Genomic DNA, 23,422 nt, shown 5'->3' on the forward strand with positions numbered 1-23,422 from the left:
TAGTAGGAGGCTGTAGGCGGGAACAGAGCTGACTGTGAAAGCCAAGTGCTCTGGTGGGGGACAGAGCCTTAACCACTAGGTTAAACAGCCCCTCTGCTTCCTGTTGTTTTCCCCTCGTCATTTCAGGCTTTGACTCTGCGTTGCATGTCTTGATGGTGCTGTAATTCTGGCAGGCTGCCCTGTGTGTTGTGCCTGTGAGAGTGCTGCCCACCGTAGCCCTGAAGCCCCTCAGGCTGTGGGCCTGCCTTCCCCCCTGGTGGGGCGGTCTGGGGGGGCTGTGGAGGGTGCAATAGCAGGTGTGACCACAAGGTGGTGCCAAGAGCCAGCACCTGCTGTCTGTACCCCAACCGCCCTGATGGCCTGTGTCAGTGCAGGAGGCCTGAGCAGGGCAGGCCGGATGGGGTAGGAAGTGTGATCTGAACCTGCAGGAATGGTATCTGTAGATGTAACGTTTGTTTGAGATTGATTGATTAATTTGAAAGAGTTACAGAGAGAGGGAGAGACAGGCGTGAGAGGTCTTCTCTCCGTGCTTTGGTTCATCCTCCAAAAGGCTGCACCTGCCAGGACTGGGCCAGGATGAAGCAAGGAAATAGGAACTTCTTCCGGGTCTCCCAAGCACGTGGACCATCTTCTGCTGCTCTCCCAGGCCATTAGGGTGCTGGCTAGGAAGCAGAGCAGGCGGGGCACCAACCAGTGGCCACGTGGACGCTTCAACCACTGTGCCACAGCAGTGTCCCTGATGTAACTGGTTTTGAATGTATTTTGTTCCTAAATGTTTTTTTATGTGCCTTTCCTCCTCATTTAAGATGAACGACTTTGAATTAAGAAGGATGAGGCTCATTGTGTAAATCAGTTGAATGCAAGTAGTGGTCATCTTGTTCCTTTAGTATGGGGCTCCAAGGCCTGGCCAGCTGGACCCTGGCTTGGGGGTTTGCTGTGCAGACTTGGGGGGGGAGGATCGGTGATACGTATGGTCCGGAAGGAAGGAGTTGGGTGGCAGCTGCGACTGAGGGGGACAGCCACTCAGCAGCAGTCGGGACACTGGGTCACTTTTTTTTTTTCCTTAGAAAGGCAGTCTTTTTTTTTTTAAGATTTATTTTTATTGGAAAGGCAGATTTACAAGCAGAAGAAAAGAGAGAAAGAGAGAAAGATCACTCCCCAAATGGCTACAAAGGCCAGAGCTGATCTGATCTGAAACTAGGAGCCAGGAGCTTCTTATGGGTCTCCCACTCGGGTACAGGGTCCTAAGGCTTTGGGCTGTCCTCTGCTGCTTTCCCAGGCCACAAGCAGGGAGCTGGATGGGAAGTGGAGCAGCTGGTGTTCATATGGGATCCCAGCGCTTACAAGGGGAGGATTAGCCAGTTGAGCCATCGCGCTGGCTCCAGGTCACTTCTTTATTCATTACATCCCCTAGGAGAGAGGAGGCTGAGCCATGGGGCAGAGGTCATCACCCATGGTAGCTGTTCAAGGGGGTAGGAGCTTGGGCAGGACATTGGGAGCAGCTTGGTCGGCCCGTTTAGCCTGGGCGCCTGTCCCAACTGAAATCCAGAACCTCCCTCCCCCCAGCCCCCTGCCTCGTGCCCACCCCCTTTTGCCTAAGAGCCAGAGCTGCTGCCTGCCCTGTGCTGCCAGGTCACATGCACAGCCTGCTTGCCTGGCACCTGGCACCTGGTTGGAAAGCCCAAACAGCTTGATCTCTAGGACTTCAGGAGACATTTCATCGAGATTCAGCCCAGACAGCTCAGTGCTGTGGTTGGGACATGGTTCCCAGCGTGTTCTGGGAGTCTCCTGCTTTCCTGGGAAGTAAGGTGATGTTCCTTCTTGTGGGAATCTGCTTTACAGAGGAAAGAAAGTTACTCCCTGGACGGTGGTTCTCTCTCTCTCTCTCTCTCTCTCTCTCTCTCTCACACACACACACACACACACGCTGCGTTGACTTCTCACCAACGCCGTGCTGAGGCGCAGTGGGGACCAGTGCTGCCCCGTGCCGTGCGCACACCTTCCACTCCGGCCTCGTGCATGAGCGTTGGCATCCGTCTTCATTTACTCGGTGAAATTTGCACTCCTAACCCAGGGTCTTTCCTCGGCTCGGATGTGCCAATTAAGGCCACCCAGACAGACCATAAAAAGGCAGAGAAGCAGTCAAGGGTTGAGTAACTCTGTGTAGCAAATTAGATAGACTCAGCAAGGGGTTCCCCGCTGCGGGAAGCACGGAACCACTGGTGCCACAGGGATGCAGACTACGAAACGCTAAAAGGCCGACTGCTCGTAGACTCCTGGACTTGACTGAGATCTGCCTTGGCCCTCAGCTGGGGCAGCCTTGGATTTCAGGCACTTCCGGAGTGGCTTCCTAAGGCTCTGCAGGAGGGTGTCCGTCCCTTGGGTCCCCTGCCCAGGTTGTCCATGTCCTGCTGGGGGTTGGCACAGTGGGTTTCTCTGTGGTTGCTCAGCCTGGTTATCTGCAGCCAGGAGGGAGCACCGAGTCGATTTACCAGTTGCTCTGAAACATTCCTGGACCCCACGGGGAGCGGGGAAAGGCAGCGCATCCTTATGCAGGAGGGGGCGTTCCCTCCCCTCCTGAAACCAGAGTACTGGCGGCATTCCAGAACAGGCCACAGTTTCTTTCTTTCTTTGTTTCTTTTTTTTTTTTTTTTTTTTTTTAACATATTTACTTATTGTTGTTGGAAAGGTAGATATACAGAGAGGAGGAGAGACAGAGGAAGATCTTCCATCCAGTGGTTCACTCCCCAAGCGGCTGCAACGGCTGGAGCTGAGCCAATCCGAAGCCAGGAGCCTCTTCCAGGTCTCCCATGCGGTGCAGGGTCCCAAAGCTTTGGGCCGTCCTCGACCACTTTCCCAGGTCACAGGCAGGGAGCTGGATGGAAAGTGGAGCTGCCGGGATTGGAACTGGCGGCCATATGGGATCCCAGCATGTTCAAGGCTAGGACTTTAGCCGCTATGCTATTACGCCAGGCTCTACAATCTGCAATTTCAAACTTGGATGTGCTCTCTGGCAGTGTTCGCACAGTGGAGAGGTGATTCTTAGCGGCCCGTCAGCTAGTCCCAGAAAAGAGTGGCTCTGGGGAATCTGGGGAGAAAGGACTCAAGTGAGAGAGAGCAAACGCCTGGCAGTCGCTAGTTCCTTCCTGCAGCTGGCTGCAGGGGTAGGGCTGGGCCAGACTGACTTCGCCTGAGTCTCCCAGGAACCTGCATGTCTGTGCCCTCACAGCAGTGTGCATTAGCAGAAGTGGGGCCAGGAGCAGAGCTGGGACTGGTGCTCAGGCCACCCGACTGGCGTCTTCATGCGAGGTCATGGTCACCCCTGGAGATACTCTGTTGAGAGACCGTGTTGGTTACCAACTGATGCTGTAGCCCCGTGTCTGGACTTGCGTCTTCGCCACTAGCTCCCTTGGCAGCCATCTTGTATTTTTCCCCACTCTATCACACCTCCCCCCGCTTTTTTGTCTTTTTTTGTTGTTGTTGTTTAAGATTTACATATTTTTATTGGAAAGGTAAATTTATGGAGAGAAGGAGAGACAGAGAGAAAGATCTTCCCTTCCATCCACTGTTTCACTCCCCAAATGGCCACAACAGCTGAAACTGAGCTGGTCTGAAGTCAGGCGCTAGGAGCTTCTTCTGGGTCTCCCACGTGGGTGCAAGGGCCCAAACACTTGGCCCGTTCTCTGTTGCTTTCCCAGGCCACAGACAGGGAGCTGGATGGGAAGTAGAACAGCAGGGACTGGAAGTAGTGCCCTGTGGTGTCTCAGGTGGAGTTTAGCTTGCTATGCCATGGCACCAGACCCAATGCCTTCCTTCAAATTTACATATGTGTGTATATATATAAAATGTCTGCCAGATTGGATTATAAGGATTGATTGAACTGAATACTTAAAGTGGTGCGTTGCACCCAGAGCACCCTGACAACTGTCAGTGGTTTTTACTCAGATTTGAATACGCATTTTCGTGTGCATGGGTGTTATGTACAACCTCAAACAAGGCTTGTTCAGACCCAGCCAAGGCCACTGAGTCAGTATCCTGTGGTGGCAGGGCGAGGCACTCACACGCCCCAGAGCCAGAACAGCTGGGTGGAGAAATGGGTGAGATCCCGCAGGCAGGGCGCGGTTTCTCCCCACGCGAGGCCTCTTGTTTACCAGCTTGTTCACTAAGATAGCTCCAGCAGAGCTTCCAGCCCGCCAGTCAGAGGCTGGGGAGGCCTGTGAGAACCACGAGGAGGAGCTTATAGCATTGAAGGGTTGTACAGTTGGTAAAGGAGCGCCTAGCCAAATCATTTCCTGGACCTGGAGCCCCCTTGGTGATAGTTCTCCTTTCACACACTAGGGGGCACCAGACAGCTGTGCAGGGGACCCTCAGAGGGGCCCAGCCCGCTGCCTGGTCCTCAGTACGGATGGGTCAGGACCACCCCGCAGCTCCTTACGGCTCCATCTATGGTGGATGTCACAGATCTCCAGACCCCTTGTCATCCTAGTAGCTAGGATGTCAGGCCCAGAATGCCCTGTGTTGACAGCTCAACCTCTAGTGCTTTTTGGGGGCTGAGCTTAAGCACTGGAGGTGAACTCACATTTGTTGTTCTTTAGACCTGTAGTTAACTGAGATGTTTCCATTTGACCTTCTTCATTAAAAATAGCAGCAGTCTGTGCTCTCCAGGGCGTATTGTACGCTGGCTACCCATTCAGTCTTTGTAAGCCTGCGCACCAGGAGACGAACACGCAGCATCTGAGGTGTTCTCTGAAGTTCAGATGGCCTCTTTCCAGTTGAGGGCCAGGAGTGCCTTCCCCTTGGTCCACAGTGCCCTCACCTCTGGGTTTGCTGCTGGGCTCCAGCCTGGAGGCAGCCGCTGGGACAGACAAGTACACAACACACACAGCTGAAGCCGGCGACCACTGCGTTCATCACCTAAGCCAAGACCGGGCCAAGGTAGCCGTGGTCAGGGTTGTCACTGCCCACCCAGGCGGAAGCCCAGTCTACTATACACGATGCCAGCCTTGCTGTGGGTCACTCTTTCTGTGCTCCTGACCATGTTTAATCAGCAGACGGGGCTGGGGTAGTGGCCGAGGCCCACCAGTAGGAGAAAGTGCAGCCACGTCCTGCCGGCACTGTGATGGAGCAGGGCGTGTCAGGAACCCACTTGGGGAAGATCGTATGGACTTTCATGCCATCATCATTTGTGGCCAAGTTTTGTGCTTCTTTCCTTCCTTCCTTCCGTCTGTCCTTTGTTTAGCTTGAGGCAGGCACTTTTCTAGTCCACGGACTGTAAATGCTGCTAAGACAGTTTGTTCTGACCTGGGCGCTTTAGTGTGTGCTGCAGAAGTACATACGAATTTTATGAGTGCTAATGGGTGGGCGTTGTGGTGAAGACCCAGCCATGCCCGGATGGCCAGGGCCTGGAGGGCACTCAGAAGACAGGGGGGGGCCAAGGGCCAGCCAGGCGTGCATAGGTGTGTCTGCTGGGGACAGCACCACACAGAGATGTCACTGTGACAGCCGGCTGTGCTTCTGGGCTGTGTGTTGGCAGCATCCTTGGCATGCTGGCAGCTCTAGGGGAAATGTAACAGCAGCAGCACGTTCTCAGATGGGGTCTCAGGGTCCCGTCGATGGCACCTGGCAGCTCACGCCAGAGCAGTGCGGCCCCTGGCTGCCCCCCACCCCACCCAGAGCCTGCTGCCCTGGCCCAGGCGTCTCTCTCGTATGCGAATGCAGGCAGCCAGGGAGAGCTCTCCCCGCCTGCCTCTGGTTGGAGTGACAAGTTTATGTTTATTCCTGGCGGCTGCCTGTGGAGTCGGCGCAGGCTCGGGGAGGCAGTGCCTGCCAGGAACACCAGGCCCGCTCCGTTTATGTGGCTGCAGCTGTGACTGGCACATGCATGGTGTTTGTAAATGAGAGGATGGAGAATGTGGGGAAGTGATTTCTTGTCTAAAAAGGTGAGGATGGGCTGATTTACTGCCCCCTTCTGCTTTTTCTCAGCTAACTGGTCTGTGCATTGAAGAAAAGAATTTTAGCATTCCGTGTTTAAGATTTCAGCTCATTTGGGCCCAGATCTGAACTTTGCACACATAGGGCCCTGCCTGCCCCCCAATCCGCCCACCAGTTTTAAATGTTTCTGAGTGTGTTTCTGTCCTAGGAGAGACTGTCACTATACTTGTGACAGTCTACTGTTCCCAAGTGTGACAGCATTTTTTTTTAAGTTTATTTTTTATTTATTTGAGAGGCAGAGTTAGAGACATTTTCCATCCGCTCGCCTACTTCCCTAATGGCTGCAGTGGCTAGGGGTGCACCAGTCTGAAGCCAGGAGCCTGGAACTCTTTCCGTGTCTCCCATATGTGTGCAGAAGCCAATACCAGGGAGCTGGATCAGAAGTGGAACAGCCAGGACTTGAACTGGCACCCAGGAAGGATGCTGGGGGTCCCAGGTGGAGGTTTGCCATGCTGTACCATGGGGTGGCCCTGCGTGATGACATTTTCAAGTTAAGGTTGTATCTATAGGGCAGGTGTCTCCTCGCCTGGGGTTCACCTGTCCGAGGTGTTTCCTAAGACTGTTTGCTGAGCTCTGCTGGGCCTTGGTGCAGGTGGGCCTGGTGTACCTGGGTAGCACACCGTCTCACTGGTGTGGTACCGAACTGTACACTGGGCATGCTTCCTCCTCTGTAAGTGGGCACAGCGGCCATCAAGAGGGTCTGGTTGAGGACAACACGGCGTTGCCTGGTGTGGTGCTGCAAACCCATTCTGCCCTGGGCCTCACACTGAACCTGAGTGGGACCTCTTCCCCAAGCCCAAGAAGTAGGCCCTGTGGGGGTTATAGAGTCTGCAAGTGCCGGCAGGACTCAATTCTAGCCAGTCCATGCCCAGGTGTTTGTGTGCATAGCGGGGGATGGGCATGGGGGGCTGGCTGAGCTTTGTGTGTTGGGCCCAGAGATCCCAGCACACCTGCTGGCCAGGCAGACCACCCGGCCTTCCAGGCTGTGGCCCAACCCCTTCACCTGAGTAGCAGCACCCACGAGGCCCTGGTCAGTATCCAGGTGGGCCAGGCCTTGGCCTCCCTGTGTGGAGGCCGTTTGAGCCTCTTTCCACCCTCTGCTGTACCTGCTGTGTTCTTGCAGCGAGCCCCGCCTCAGTGGGCACTGCTTAGCGGTAGCTCCTAGCCGCACGGGGAAGTCCTGCAGCCCAACAGGGGACTCTCTTGGAGGGAGCCCCCTGTGTGTGTGGTTTCAGCCCTGGCATTTGCTGTCTTTAATTTGTGTGTCCTATTCTCCTGGGGCGGTTTATTTTCACCATGATGCAAATACTCGGAGGCAATAATGATTTTTGCCCACCGCCCTCAGTCATTTGTTAGCGGACTGAACACGTCCGGCCGCTTTTCCTCTTTCTCTGTGAGGAAAGGCGCTGGGAGGGCATCCTGTCTGCGTGGCTTCTGTGGTTTCCTGTGTGTTTGAGGAGCCAGGGCGGGCGGTGGAGGGAGCCTGTCAATGCAGGGTGGTGAGCAGCCCAGGGCTGTGCAGATCCCACAGAAGGACACGGTGCCGCGTGGATGGAGCACAGCCTGTGACCCTCTTGCAAGGGCCTTGTCACACCAGACTAGGAAAGTCAGCCTCTTTTGGTGGTGGCGTTTCTCTTGGGCCAAATTGTCTTTGAAAAATTGTGAAATAAAATCTTTCTCAGTGGCCATGCTAGCCGACGTGGTTCTTCCCGGTTTCCTGCTGGAAATGTGATGATCCTTTGCGGTGCCCATGCTCGGTTCTTAGTTCTGGCTGTATGAATTCAGATAGCAAAGATGGTCCCGTCGGAGATCTCAGAGAACGAGCAGCAGGAATCGCCACGTGTGCCTGAGGTGCCACTGCTGGTGTCTGAGTGCCCACAGCGGACCACCTACTCACCCGGGAGCTGGCCTATGCGGGACTGACACTTGGTGCCAGGCCTGTGTCTGGCGGTGGGGGTGCTTTGTGGTCGTTTTGGCCAGGTAAGATATTTGGGAGAAGGGGATTGCTTTCGTGTTGGTAGCAGCCCTGGATGGGTGGGCTGGCCCTGCCCCTCTGCAGTGAGCCTGGGCTGGTCTGGGGGCGAAGCCCGCCCTGTTGGGGCCAAGGTGCCCTCCTCACCTTCCACTGTCAGTTACACTCACGTCAGTGGCAGATGAGTGGGGTTGGTTTTCTGCTATGTTGCTGCTGTCTTTCGCATCCTGGGAACTTGTGGGAGGAAAGACAGCTGCCTGTCTACTGCTTGAATCTGCTGCCGCTGCGGCTTGAGAACTCAGGCTCGGTCGTGTGCAGGCTGCAGACAGCCTGCCTTTAATTCTGCGAGTCCGTGTACTTGAAAACTGTTGAATTTTGTTAAGTTTCTTCTGGTTTCTCCCAGGTCGTTGACATTTCTTCTGCTACTTGAACATGGTGCTGTGCTTCTGAAATAGAAGCCTTCACGGCACACAAGGAATCGCAGTCCTAAACTCCTAACCTAGACCTTATTCGGACAACTCCTGTGTTTTCTGAGTGGTTAGCTCTCGGTACTTTTATATTGTTGGTTCTCCTCCCAATTGAATGAATAATCAGTAACGTGAATCTGATTGAGCTCTTCACTGAACACTTGCTTTCCGTTGAAGGTCGTGGGCTGGGATCTGTTTTTTTCTTGTACGATGTTGTCGTTTGGAGGCGCTCTGTTCTACTGAGATCCTCCCCGGGTCTTCTGTGGACTCAGTTCCTTTCTCAGGAACTAGCAGAGGAGTTTGCCCTCAGGGACTGCCAGGAGAGAAGCAGGTGGTTTTTGATGATGAAATGAAACCTTACAGAACTATTTCTAGAGCAGCTGTAATAATTGAGGTAAGAATTGAAGTGCCAAGGCAGGAAAGGAGAATTGTTCCTCGTCCTTGAATAGCAGTGCTCTGGGCACTGATGGCAGTGGGCATTCCTGGCACCATCCCGACTCGCCTGTTTTGGTTTGGTTTTATTTTTTTTCCCTGTGGGTGATTTAGAGCTCTCTGTTTTAATCAGCTTGGAGACGCTGATAACTGAGCTGCGATTTTTATCTTTCCTGGCAGGAGATGGAACAAACTGAGGCTGCAGGACAGAAAGGAGCGTGCGCAGGCCGAGGCCGACTCCGAGGAGAGCGACGCCGAGTTTGACGAGGGCTTCCGCGTGCCGGGCTTTCTGTTCAAGAAGCTGTTCAAGTGTGTGCCCCGTCCCCGCTGTCCTCTGTCTGTTCCCAACCTGTTGTATGGCGGTTCGTGGCAGTTAGCAAGGGGCTCCTGGCGCAGGTCCTTGCCAAAGTGAGGGCAACTAGAGGCACCATCAGATGGCATTTTAGCCGCATGCTGCACATTAAAACTAGATGCTCATGCATCGACTGAGGGGCGTGGCGGGCCATCTGTAAACTGCAGCGGGTCTCAGAAGACCACCACCACCAACATGGCTCAGAGCCATCTGTGCCGTTGCTTTGTGCTCAGTAGTTCCTCATTCCTCAACCAGGCTAATCAGAAGAGCTGTGTGTGGACATCAGTATTTTGTCTTTTGTTTCCTTCTAGGAGGAACTAAGCCATAGGATTTATTTTCCTGCGTGGCACCTGAGGGTATGATTCCTTGGAGCTGACCGGATATGCCTCTGTGTTTTATATGGGTGTTGAGAGAGGAGACCAGAGCAGCACCTGGAGGGGGCGGTCGTGCCTGAGGCTGGCTCTGCCTTCCTGCGCAGGGCGGCCCTGGGTGCTGCCTCCGTCCTGGGCTGAGAGTGAGCCCACAGGAGTGTTTTCATTCTTACCCCGCCTGGGGTTTACGAGCAGCACTTCTCGGGCCTCCTAGATGCATTTGGGAAATGAAACTCTTAGATAATGTCTTTCTGTCTCCTTTTTGTAGCATCAGGTCACGGTTGGGAGCAGGATGCAAACTTCTTTGTTTGCGATGGTTGAGTTTGCCGTCCATTAGCCGTGTCCTAACCCCGAAGCTGTCTGCTTCAAAATAGCCTGCCGTTTCTATTTCCGCTCAGAGAGCTGACGTTGCAGTTTGTGTGTTTTGTTTCCAAGGGGTGTGGTGCAGAGGAGGGGCTGGCTGTTTGATGCCGCAGAGCCAAGAGCTGCAGCCTGAAGCTGTGGCGTGGCATGGCATGGTTCGGTTGCCGTAACCAGCCAGAGGGAAGACCAAAGGAAGTTCAAGTCCAAACCTCACTAGTCCTTTATGCAGGAAAACACTGATAGCCTGGAGAGGTGGCTGTTTGGTTTGTTGCTTCTCCCAAATGAAAATTAACTGTGGAAAGGTAAATGAAGACAACATTTATTGGCAACTCTTTTCATCTTTTCTGAAGTGATTGCTGATAAAGAAAAGGCCAGCATAGTGTCAGTGTTGGACCAACTGAAGGGATACCCAGATGGAGCGGACCTGTGTGCCTGGGCTGGCACATGCTGGAGGCCAGCTCAGGGTGCGTTTTTTGGTTTAAACATGACATTTTCTAGCAAAGGAATTTGGCAGTTAATAACCAATAGGGTTCGGTGTTTCTGGCTTTTAACCCCATAGCAGTTACAATGACTATGTGTATTTTCCTTTAACTAGTCTTAATGGCACATTCCCAGAATGTATTGTGTCTACATTTTTATTTTTACCAAAACAGGATCTTAAATATTTTATGAATATGCTAAAGCTTCTGTTGCTTTTGTTTCACCTCTGTGAAGAACACGGGACTCGGTAGAACCTCCGTGAGTGAGTTCCCGGCGTGCCAATTTCATTTTAAACTGTAGCTATATTTTGACTGTGTTTGCTGCACTCTGTGGAATTGAATTAACAGGGCAGATAGTTGTACACTAGGGATTCAGAAGATACAATTGCCCATTTAAGTGCTATTTTCTGCGAGATAATGTTTAACTTTTACATTTCGGGCTTGAAAGTTTGCCCAGCGAATGCATTTGTCTGGGATTTCGCAGCGGGCTGACGGCCGACGGGCCTTTGCCCCATATTCCCAGCCGCGCTCGTAAGCGCTGTCTCTGGCCAGCGGGACGGTGCCCGGCCCCACTGATGCTGTGTGGTGGTTTGTCTCCCGGGAGTGCCAGGGCGGAGGCTTGCCCTTCCTGCACTTGCACTGCAGTTTAGGAAACTCTGTTTCACTTTCTTCTGAGTCATTCCAGTTGGCTCTGTAACGCGTTTCCTTTGAATTGTGTGCTTGTTTCCCAGTGTTTATTGTCAGAGCAGTAAGGGGAATACAGCCAGGGTCGTTGATAGGACTGGAACCCAACGTCTGGCTCCTGCACTCCCAGCCCAGCAGTCCGCCCGGGGGCCTGGTGCTCACTGCACTTGGCTGCTCTTTGTTCTCCCTCCCTCCTTGCATCCTTCCCTCCTTTCTTTCCTTCCTGTATTTCTTAACATTAGCTGAAAGAGGGGGGTTGTGTCTCGTGCCAGAGCATGTGATGTGCTGTGTCCTGGTTCATTCCCCCAGATGGCTACAGCAGGCAGCTCTGGGCTAGCTAAAGCCAGGAGCCAGGAGCAGCATCCTGACATCCCACGTGGGTGCAGGGCCCAAGCACTTGCCCCATTGTCTGTTGCCTTTCCAGGGATTTTAGCAGGCAGCTGGCCTAGAGGTAGAGTAGCCAGGACTTGGACAGGCCCTCGAATGTGGGATGCTGGACCCTGACAGGTGTTTTTGGATGTGCCTTCCGGTGTTGGGGTTGGAAGGAAAGAGCCATCCTTTGACATCTTTGTATGATGCCCCTACTTGTCTTTGAGGACCCACAGATGTTTTTTCCATGACTCTTGTTTAAAAAATATTTTTAGTCCTCATCCCCTTCTGGTAAACACAGAATCCTGTGCCGTGTAAAAACCCCGGGAGGTGAGATTAATACAAGGGGCAACATCCGGGACACTGCCTCTGCTGGGTCACAGGACCCAGATGGCCTCCTGGGCCCCCCACTCTTCCTCCTCCTGTGCAGATTCCTCCCAGCCAGTGGGGGGTGCTGTGAGGCTCAGGATGGCCACTAGAAGGCGCTGCTCCTACAGGGTGGCTCTCCATCTGGAATTAGTTGGTGTTTGGGGAGGGAGATCTGGAATGGGGCCTTTTCAGAAGCTGAGGTCATTTCAGTGCAGCCAGTTCAGGAGCCTGAAACTGTGTTTCTGGGTCGGGGTTCCTCTGCCTTGGCACTTTGGATAGGCAGCTGGGGCTGGATATGGTTGGGACACCATCTCTGTCTTCTCTCTGCCTACCAGATCTCTGGTACCCTTTTCCCACTTGCAGCAAAAATACCTCTGGGCATTGCCGCAAGTTCTCCAGAGCCAGCTTGCCCCGGCTGAGAGCTGCTGGTCTAGATTATTTCCAGAACGGAGCCTCTGTGCAGTCACACAGTTCTGGATTGCACTTCCTGTTTGCTTGCTTCAGCTAGCAAATGGCTTACCCACTTCTGAGCCTTTGCTTCCTGGTTCTGTAATGTGGTGATGACATTGTCCTTGTTGGCAGGCTAGGAGGCTGCAGCCAGAGCTGGCGGGCAGCCACATGGCGACCATCGTCCTCTGATGATGCGCCACAGTTCTGTGGAACTTGTCCTGCCCAAATCAAATGGTTTAACATCCCTACAGACTTGGTTGTGTTTTGAGTTCTAATCCTCCTCTCGAAGGTGTAAATATCATAATGGCCAATCTGTTTTTTTTTTTAAGATTTATTCATTTTTATTACAAAGTCAGATATACAGAGAGGAGGAGAGACAGAGAGGAAGATCTTCCATCCGATGATTCACTCCCCAAATGAGCCGCAACAGCTGGTGCTGCGCCGATCTGAAGCCGGGAACCAGGAACCTCTTCCAGGTCTCCCTCGCGGGTGCAGGGTCCCAAGGCTTTGGGCCGTCCTCAACTGCTTTTCCAGGCCACAGAAGCAGAAAGCTGGATGGGAAGCTGGACTGCTGAGATTAGAACTGGTGCCCACATGGAATACTGGCCCATGCAAGGCGAGGACTTTAGCCACTAGATTACCATGCTGGTCCTCCTGCCCCCCTATTTTTTTTTTGTGAAGAATTACAGTGAGAGGGCGAGAGCTACCATCTGCTGGTTCATTGCATAGGTGGCTATAGTGACCAGGACTAAGCCAGGCCAACACCAAGAGCCAGGCGCTTAATCCAGTCTCCCACGTGGGTGGCAGGAACCCACGTCCTTGGACCAGCTGGATCAGACATAAAGAAGCTGGAACTCAAGCCTGCACCCAGATGGGATATCGGCATTGCAGGCAGTGGCTTTACTTGCTGTGCCACAACTCTGGCCTCACCAATCGTAATAAGTAGTCAAATTCTGCAAAGTTTTTCTTAAATGAAAAGTAGTGATGGCAATAGCTAAAGTCAGACTACTTCCTTCATTGGAGAGGCAGATCGACAGAAAGACCTTTCATCTGTTGATTCATTCCTCAGATGACCACAACGGCTAGAGATGAGCTCATCGGAAGCCAGGAGCTTCTTCTGGGTCTACCACGCAGGTGCAGGGGTCCAAAGACTTGGACCATCCTCCTCTGCTGCTTTCCCAGGTCACAAACAGGGAGCTGGATAGGAAAGTGGAGCAGCTGGGTCATGAACCGGTGCCCATATGAGATGCCGGTGCTTGCAGTTGGAGGATTAGTTGATTGAGCCATTGCACCAGCCCCTGGTCAAACTTCTTTTTTAAAGGCTTACTTACATTTTATTTATTTGAAAGGCAGTATAACAGGAGAGAGACAGAATAACAGAATCTTCTGCCTGCTGATTTACTTCTCAGATGCCCTCAACAGTCAGCCCTAGGTCAGGCGGAAGCTGGGAAACTTGAAATCTATCCTGATGTTCCACATGGGTGGCAGGGTCCCTAGTCCCTGAGCCATCAGCTATAGCTGGGACTCCAACCAGGCTCTGCAATGTGGGCTGCGCTTGTCCAGCCGGGGACTTTAACTGCTGTACCCCGGGACTGGGCTCCTCAAGTGCAGCTTGTCTAGTTGGTTCACAGCGTCTGGTGGGCATGTTCCCCATGACATGCTTGCCGAGGAGAGAGGAAATGAAGGCAGCGCAGACTGAAGTCCGAAAGCATCACACAGGGGGACACACCAGAGTAAATCTCTGGGCAATACAACAACAGAATTATCTCTCCTTTAAGTAGATAGCTCATTTGCTTAAATGTTTTCTTTGGGGAAAAAAAGGTTTTTTTAGTTAGTTTTTTAAACTTAAGTGTTTTTGTTTGTTTGCTCTCAGTTTTTAACCTGAGAATCTTCGTGCCATTCCATGACGTTACATGCTTCTTTTGCTTCAAAAATGTAATGTTTTCTTTTCCATTTTACCATTTTAGCTTCCTTTTTTCAATGCCATTAATGGGGGAAGAAAAGTAACTAACTTGTATTTTGGGGGAGGGTGTTTTATTTCTCTTTGATTTGTAATCCTTACTTAAAAGTTTAATAGCTCTGATCTGATAAATCCCTGAATCAATTTCTGCTGTAAAATATTTTAAAGTTTGTGTTTTTCAGTCTTGTGGCTGTTTGTTTTGGTGTTTGCAAGTGACGTGACAGAGGTATCTGTTACGTGCCAGTTCTGTGAGCAGGCCTCTCATTCAGACTTACCTCAAGTTGAGTTTTTCTGGTCAGAAGATACAGTGACTTCCTGGATGAGCGGTAACTGGTCCTGCTTTTCTGATATGCCTCAGGTTGGGGAGAAAAAAAAGTTGCTGTCTATGTGTCTGTCTCTCTCTCTTTTTTTTTTTTTTTTTTTTTTTGGTAGAAAAATTAATAGAATTTCAGATACTAAAAGCATTGGAGATTTTTTTTCCCCCGGGAAAGAGAATGAATGCAGGAGACTAAGTTTATACTTGTATACCAAGCTTTCTCTAATGTTGAACTGAAAAAGACTTGAAATAGTCCCTGATTGCCCCATCTGTCAGTTTAATTAGAAATGTGTTAACATTCTGTAAAGAAAAAAAATTTTTTGTGATTTTATACCCAGGTGATCAAAAATGCATGACCTTATAAATACACTCCTCATGTAAAACACACATCCGGCGTGTTCTCTAACTGGTACGAGAACCAGCCACATGACTAATTCATGAGCACTTTGTGTTACGGTCTGTACCATCCACCATTTGCCATGTTCTCTTTTCTTGTGGATGTTTGTTGTCGTAGGTACCAGCAGACAGGTGTTCGGTGGCTGTGGGAATTGCACTGCCAGCAGGCAGGAGGAATTCTGGGAGACGAGATGGGATTGGGCAAGACCATCCAGATAATTGCCTTCTTGGCAAGTCTGAGCTACAGCAAGATCAGGACTCGCGGTTCCAATTACAGGCAAGTGCTCCTCTGCAGACTGTCAGTCTGTGGAGCCCGATGAATATTTCATCAGATGTATTGCTGTGGAGGAGGGCCTTGTGAATTATTGATGACATTTCAATTACAATATTCCTTTAATTCTTTTAGTGGGGGACATCAAAGGAAAAATTTTACGAGACAATGGAGCTGTAGGGCAGGAGAAATTAAACATGTAACACTTCTAATGAATTCCAGGCATCGATGATGCTTCGTTTCGCAGATGAGCCCCACCAGTTACTCTGGGTCAATACGATGTCTAAGGTTAGCGTCCACAGACGGATTGTTTACAAACTCAATTATGTTAATATCAATAGTTTACACAATATGGAATCTTAAAGCAGATGTATTACCTTTGGTTCCATTTATTAAGTTTTACAGTAAAATGTTTGTTTTGGCCGGGGACCAGGTGAGCATTAGAGTGAGTCGCAGCAAGTCTGGTGGTGGGGAAAGTTGGGGCCTGAGTTTCACGTGTCGTGAGGGTGTGTGGCAGCATTTGTGTTTGGGATGAAGTATGCACTCTGCCCCCTTGCGACCTTTCTGACTCGTTTCTGACCCCCCAAGGCCAAAGCCCAAAGAACTGTCTGGAACTGATGCCTGGCTCTGAGGAGATGTTTGTCTCCACTCTTTGTAGAAGTTGAAATGAACTGGTAAGGCTTCAGCGTTGGGGAACAGTAAGCGTTCAGTCTGTTCAGTGTTTGGGGGCACGGTACTACAGAATCTGTATGTTATGCTGTCAGTTAGCTTGATAGAAACTAGTGTTGTTGAAAAAACACCACGGCTCAGTAAATGCTGTGGGATGTTTCACCCTGAACCGAGGTCATCCATGAGCTGCTTGTGTTTCGGTGGGCCTCTCTAGTGAGTGGCGGGGGTTCGGGCCTCCCTCGCCCCTTCAGGCACTCACTGTGCACTGGGTGGGGTAGCTTCCTAAGACAGGAATACCTTGTAGCCTGCTGCACCCTGCTGTACCCATAGTAGCCTGCTGCACCCATCGTAGCGTGCTGTACCCATCATAGCCTGCGGCACCCATCATAGCCCGCTGCACCTGTCGGCTGCCAAGGCCAGCACAGTGTTCTCAGTCTGCCCTGCAACGCCTCGTCTTCCTTTCATATTCTTGAAGAATTGAGAAGATTGATGCTTCTGTCAGGAATGTTTGAGTGTCTGGAAGATTTTTGAAGTTCTGCTACACTTACACAGTTGTTGTCAGATGTTCGCGGTGGTGAACGTTGTGTTGCCCCTGTTGTGACAGAGAATCTATACCATGTTTGGCCTGGAAAAGGCATGCTAGCCCGTGACCATGTCAGAGTGGGAAGTTGCGTGTGGTGTTTTCCTGTCAGTGTCTGACATTGGTTTAGCATTGAAATCAGGAAGGCCTTTGCTCTTCTGAATAGGCTCTTGGTTAACAACTCCCTGACTCTTGGTTGTGGCTTTTCTTAACCTCCCCTCGCTTCTTCCCTTCCTTCCCTTCCCTTCGCTTGCTGCTATCGGGAAACTTCTTGTGTGGGCTTGGCTCCATCGCTGGCTCGGGAAAGCGGATGTCAGTTCCCACCGTGTCGTTGCATGTGAAGATGAAATCCCGCTCTCCTGAGTGGTGCCATCCTGCTCAGAACCAAACTGGGGCTCATAACCAGCATCAGCTGTAATCAATTAACTGTCAATGCTCATCTCCTCTCCATAATGAAGGAGTGTGGGGGCATATTGGATTTGAGCCCAAATCGGCTTCATTAAAACGGTATCAGTGGAGGTGGCTTTCCAGAAGGCGGAAATGGATCAGACGAGCCGCTGAGCTCCACACAGATGGAGGTGTTCCCTAGAATGTGGATGCCCCACCCCCACTTCCGCTTGTCCCTGTGCTGGAACAAGTCGGCAGCTTTCTCCTACATATTTTGTAATGCCTCCCCCTTGAAATGAGGTGAACTTGAAGTTTTGCTCCATGTTCATGTTCTAAACAAACGGCATCTGCAGTCAGATGAGATTGTGCTTCAGCTGGTGCTGCTTTTCTGCCCACTTCCATCTCGTCTGAACTGCACGCTGCAGAACTGGAGCTGCAATGTAGGATGGGCTCAGTGCCGCAGTGTTAAGGCTCCCCAACCTGACACAGTGTGAGTCTATGATGCCGTACAACTGTGCTAGAAACACTCATTGATTTCTAAAAATCATTTAGCTATTTTATTTGAGAAAGAGAGACAGATCTCCCACCCACTGATATACTCCCCAAATGCCGGTAACAGCTGGGCTTGGGCCAGGCTGAAACTAGGAGCCAGGAACTAAATGGAGGTCTCGTGTGTGGGTGACAGGGACCACCTGCTGCTGCTGGAATCCACACTGACGTGGAGCTGAGCAGCCTCACCGTGGGTTGCAGTTTAACTGCTAGGTCAGATGCTCTCCTGTCTGATGGGGGTTTGTTTTTACAAGGAGGGAAGCACACTACACATGATGATTCACAATCTCCTTGGTGACTGCACGCCTGCCTCAGAGGGACTTGACTTAGCTGTCCGTGTTGCAGTGTTAAGCTCCCTAAGTTTTATGGTAGAGAAGAAATGGTGTTAGTTACCTTCCAAACTCAGCAGTACCCCCCAGTTTTGGATTATCTGTTAGTTAACTTTCAGTTAAGAACAAATACTCTGAGAAAAGAAATGCATTCTGAAGGGCAGCTTTTGGACTTAGTAATTCTTGTTTGCGGTAGGCCCTGACAGCCAATTTCCGTCCTGCAGGTGGAAATGGTTGAGTGCAGAGCTGTTTATTGGCTTGTCCTTAAGTGATCAATGACCAGGCAAGATGAAAGGAGCTGCTGCGAGCTTGGTGATGGGCCCAGGCCCCGCTCCCCCCAGTACGTTTCAATGGTCTTACGCCCATCTTGGGGTAGGGAATGGGTGTCCAGCTGATGCCACTGTTAATGGATGTGGCTGTCCCCTCGGGCCCAGGTACAAGCCAGGCCGGCTCCCAGATTTCAGCTTAGTATGGAAACTCCTGCTTCTTCCAGTACAAGGCAAGTGGCAGAAATGAGGAAGCTTACGGATGCCACCTAGACGCTGGGCCAGGGGAAAATGCTAACTTTAAATGAGAGAGTGAGAGTGGTCAGTGTAGTGATTTGCCCAAAGCACAGGATGAAAGGCAAAGAAGTGTGCTGTGGAACATGAAAGAAAAAAAGCAGTGGGCTGTAGAGTTGTATCTAAATGGGCATTGGCTTTTAAATATTTTAGGCAGTGTTTGATTGGTTTCCTAATCCCTGCTAAGTGCCTGTTGATGATCTTTCTTGCTCATACTCCCTGTGGAGGCTGTAAATGAGCCAGGGCATTGCATCCTTTTGGAAAGGAATACTGTTGTGGAAGCAGATGTTGGTCCTGCCCTGGTTGTGGAGTGTCTGCAGCAGGTGCCCAGGTGTATGCAGTCGCTTGCTTCTTGGGGCTGCGTGCATTCCCTTAGCCCTGACAGGGAGCTGCCTGGGCCAGGAGGAGGATGGCCTGGGCACCTGGTCCTCCCTTGAGAAGCTGTGTACATGCCCTTAGCCCAGACTGGCATGCCTGGGATCAAGTCCCCGTTTCTGCTTCTGATTCCAGCTTCCTGCTAATGCCCATTCTGGGAGGCAGCAGGTCATGGCCCTGTACTTCCCTGCCACCCCTCTGGGAGACCCGTCTCGGAGGGTGTTCTGGGCTCCTGTCTTTGACCTGGTCTAGTCCCGGATGGGGCAAGCACTTTGGGAATGAGCCAGGGATCAGAAGACTGGTTTCTGTGCTTCTGCCTTTCAGACAAGCAGACGCACTGGGGCAGGGAGAACAGGGTAGAGGTGGAGAGGTCCGAGGGGCCTGTGGCGTGAGGAGCTGAAGTGCAGGTTGTGGCATGCTGGCCCCAGTGCAGGAGTGGAGGATGTGGGTAAGACAGCTGGAGGCAGGCAGCAGAGGTGCAGTGCTGTGGTATTATAGGCTGGATCTCTGGCAGCCACACCCTGCTGGGCATGCCGGCTGTCAGAACCCATGAGACCAATGAGGATTATGAAAAAAGCTGTATGGATTACAAAATTCTTGTACCAAAATCAGCTTTGCTTTTTATTTTTTTAATAGCTTCCTACCTCTCCCCCAGGGAGAGAGACAGAGAAACGGCTTCCTTCTGCTGGTTCACTCTGCAATTCCACTCTCATGCTTCAATTCACTCCCCAATTGCCCGCTGCCTCTGGGACTGGGCTAGTCACAGCTGGGACCTGAATCCAGGACCCCACATAGATGGTGGGCAGAGCTAGTCCTTTGAGCCATCGCTGTTGCCTCCCAGGGTCTGTGTGAGCAGGAAACTAGAGTGAGGACAGAGCTAGCTTTTAGGTGCAGGTGCTCTGGGGCAGACCATGGACATCTTGGGTCACATCAGAACTGTTGAGCTAGACACCCACTGCTAAAGTCATCTTTTAGTTCTGTTTTTCTGTAAACCTTTGAAGTGCCCTGGTGTTTCTGCCCTTCATGCTTCCCAAGACTGTGAAGATGGAAAATTCATGGGGTTGGATAAACTACAAAGCAGCAAGTAAATGGGAGATACGTTATGGTCACATAAATTAAGATACACCATGTGGTAATTGAGCCCTAAGAGGAGGGACATAACAGCATTTTCTTATACTGGTGTGATTTTCTTATACATGACTATAGATGCTATCTTTTAATAATCTTTTTTTAAAGATTTATTTATTATTTGAAAGGCAGATTTATGGAGAGGAGAGATAGAGAGGTCTTCCATCTCCTGGTTCACTCCCCAAATGCCCGCAACAGCCAGAGCAGAGCTGATCTGAAGCCAGGAGCCAGGAGCTTCCGCTGGGTTGCCCGCATGCTCTGCTGTTTTCCCATAAGCAGGCAACTGGGTGGAAAGTAGAGCAGCCTGGGCTAGAACTGGTGCCTGTATTGGATGCTGGCACTGCAAAATGGAGGATTAACTTGTTGTACCACCATACTGTCCCTATCTCCCCTGCTCCCTTTTATAAGATTTATTTATTTTTTTACTTGAAAGTCAGAGTTACAGAGAGAAAGAGAGAGATCTTCCATCTGTTGGTTCACTCCCCCCGTGGCCGCTGCAGCCAGAACTGCACTAATACAAGAACTGGACTAATAAAGAGAGCCAGGAGCTTCTCTTCCAGGTCTCCCATGTGGGTGCAGGGGCCCAAGCACTGTGGCCGTTCACCACTGAATTCCCAGGCCATAAACGGAGAGCTGGCAGAAGTGGAGCAGCCAGGATACGAACTTGTACCCATATGGGATGCCAGTGCTACAGGTGGAAGATTAGTGTTTTGCCTCCACACTGGCCCCAGGTTTTCTCTTTACTGCCTGCACCTACTGTTTAATAAGTGGGATCATAGAGATTTCTTACTTGATGAAGTTTCAACCCCAGAAGCCTTCTCTTTGAATAACATGCGGCGTGCTGACCTCTGGCTGTTTCCTCCCTGGCCCCTGTGCAGGTTTGAGGGCCTGGGTCCAGCACTCATCGTGTGCCCGACGACAGTGATGCACCAGTGGGTGAAGGAGTTCCACACGTGGTGGCCTCCGTTCCGAGTGGCGATTCTGCATGAAACGGGCTCCTACACCCACAAAAAGGTAATGCTGTGGTCCAGCGCTGCCCTGGATTTGCCAGCTTTGAAGCCCTCCATTTCTTTTTTTTTTTTTTTTTTTTGTCTATTTTATTGTTTTGTTGTTGACAATCTTTACATAGTTAATTACAGTTAAAGGAAAAAGAAGAAAAAAAAGAAAAAAAAAAGGTTCAGGGGGATAGGGAAGTAGGTAATGCTATTATGTCAATATTGTTTCCATCATGTATCTGAGGTAAAGGGGGATATTGAGGGAGAAGCCCCACCTGGTTTCCCGCCCACCCCAAGTCCCGGATGTGGGGCATGCTCTGAGATATGTGCTCAAGTGGTGTTAATAGTTCTCCAGTTATGAATCGCTGCCAGTTTCGCTCGATGAGGTCGTCCACTGATTGATATGGTTCATCATAAAGTCTCTGTTTGCCCCATATTTCGCTGCCAACATATAGCTGAGATGAATGATTGTCCTGTTCTGTCTTCTGTCTTTTCTTGGTAAGAGTTCTGAGTCCAGCAGTTCGATTGGGGAGATCTCCAAAGAAACTCTGAGGTATTCCCAGACTAGTTTCTTGCATGTTCTAGCAAGCACAGGGCCCGGCACAGTCCATCACCCAGATCAGCTGGTGGTTGCAATTGCTGTGTTGGTTCTGTTTTCGATCCCGAGTTGCACTGGAACCAATGGGTGTTGCAGTCCAGTCTGGTTTGGCCCTTACATCAACCAGTGGGAGCTGCAGCCTAGTCGGGGCGACCCACAATAACCCCCACCAGGCCCGCCCCTTACCCTGGTTTGCCAGTATGTGTAGCAGAAGACCAGTCTGTCCCCCATCCCATTTGGCTTTGGTACTTGTCAATGGGTATTAAAGCTTAGTTCTATCTAACCAACTCAACCATCCAGCCCTCACAGATGTTGTTAAGTGCCTCTCTATCTAGCCATCCCAGTCCCCGTCCTAGTTTTCATGTCCTCCCACGGGAATAGTGACCCAAGAAGGGGGAACCCACTTTTTCCCTCCCAGGTCTCTCTGTCCCGGTTTATGCACTCTTTAGGTGGTCCTGTGATTTGACTCGACAGAATTAGTCCCCAGTGCCAGCTTCTGCCAGCTGATGCTGCGGCCCTGATCTAGTCCACATGCGAAGCACAGGTGTTATAGCCTGCTTAGTCGGGTCTGTCTCTATCCCAGCCAACGCTCTCCAGTGGGAGTAGCTGTCTGGCGAGGGGACCAGCCCCTTAATCCCCCCGCCAGCTCTGCCCCTTCCTTCCTGGATCTCACGTGTGCTGGTTGGGTGCTGCATTCATATCCAGTACAGGCAACCACGCCCTGGCATTCCATAATGTGTACTGGTTTTGTCGCAACCAAACCCGGCCCATCCCACACTCTGTTCTGGTGATCGATTTTGCCAGTGGATGACATGAACTGATTCAGCCTGGTCTGCTCCTGACCCATGCTGAATGTATGCCAGTGGGAAACTTTCCATGGCCTATTCTGGGCTGTTCCTATCATGCTTCTTGCGCTTACCTGCAGGGACTGTGTCCTGCCAGAGGAGTTGCCCAGGCTCCTCCATTGAAGCCCTCCATTTCACACACTTGGTTCTTTTCTGGGTCTCTGATTATCAAATTACATTCCCGTGTTTCGTTTATTCATTTAAAACTACTATTATTGACTTAAAGTAGAGTTCTGTATTTTCAAAACCAATGGCAAATGCAGGTGTGACTGTGTAACAGCCTGTGCTATGTTGGGGCCTGGTGGGACACCTTTGGCATGGGTCGCATCACAGGCCGATGGCATGGGTAAGATGTTTATAGGTGTTCATGGCTATAAGCAGGCCCAGAAAGTGGCTACATAGTCACACACATGCCGAGCATCCCTCAGCCCAAGATTGGAAAGGTGCCATGCTCTCAGATCCATCACTTTCTCAACAGTGACGTGGTTCAGGAAACGCCTTGCCTCGGGTCCCGGAAAGGGGCACGGGCTGCATGTGAGAGCCAGGCCGTGTCAGGCTGTGGGGTGTGTGGGATAGAGATGAGTGTGGTATTTGGACCTGGGTCCCCTCCCCAAGACAATTTCAGTTCCTAAATGCAAATTATCCACAAAGATATCCGTGATGCCCGAATGCAGAGCACCAGGCCCCACGCGTTTCTGATTGGAATCAGCCCACAGCGGGTCTGCTGGCAAGTCCAGCTGGCAGCAGGCTGTGAAGCCTGCTTTTGATGAATGGAGTCCCAGTCTGTGGGCCGCCCTTTAGCTAAGTGGCTCTGGCTCTCCGAGTCCCACATCATCACGTGTGATGGCTGTAGTTCTGTTGACAGCCCCATGATTCAGCCCACTCCTGGGGGTGGCAGGGGTGCGTTATGTTATGCATTTTTCCTCCCCAGTCTGTCTCGGCATCCACACTGTGGGCTATGGGCTAGGCCGGCCTGGCGCATCGTAGCCCAGCAGCCCCACAGGCAGCTGCTAAGCACACAGCTGGAGGCTGGCAGGTTATGTTACTGACAAGAGATCATTTGTGGCAGGTGCTTCACTGATTTGTAAATATTTATTTTTATTTGAAAGGCAGATTTTACAGAGACAGGGGGAGAGAGAGAAGGACTCTCATCCGCTGATTCCCT

At 51.2% G+C, this 23,422-nt stretch overlaps 1 protein-coding gene across 3 annotated transcripts in view; it reads left to right on the plus strand.

The window, feature by feature from the left end:
* ERCC6 (ERCC excision repair 6, chromatin remodeling factor) overlaps nucleotides 1-23,422 on the plus strand; it is a 65,927-nt gene that overhangs the window by 15,090 nt on the left and 27,415 nt on the right. For 2 of the 3 annotated variants that reach the window (XM_058671906.1, XM_058671907.1), the window contains 2 exons: nucleotides 9,043-9,171; nucleotides 20,698-20,833. In XM_058671906.1, the coding sequence (XP_058527889.1) occupies nucleotides 9,043-9,171; nucleotides 20,698-20,833 (265 nt within the window). Of the gene's footprint in view, nucleotides 1-9,042; nucleotides 9,172-15,089; nucleotides 15,249-20,697; nucleotides 20,834-23,422 lie in introns of all 3 variants that reach the window. The other variant, XM_004583321.2, reaches the window with a different exon arrangement.

This window comes from Ochotona princeps, chromosome 13 (genome assembly GCF_030435755.1).
Source record: "Ochotona princeps isolate mOchPri1 chromosome 13, mOchPri1.hap1, whole genome shotgun sequence".
NCBI classification, from domain to species: domain Eukaryota; kingdom Metazoa; phylum Chordata; class Mammalia; order Lagomorpha; family Ochotonidae; genus Ochotona; species Ochotona princeps.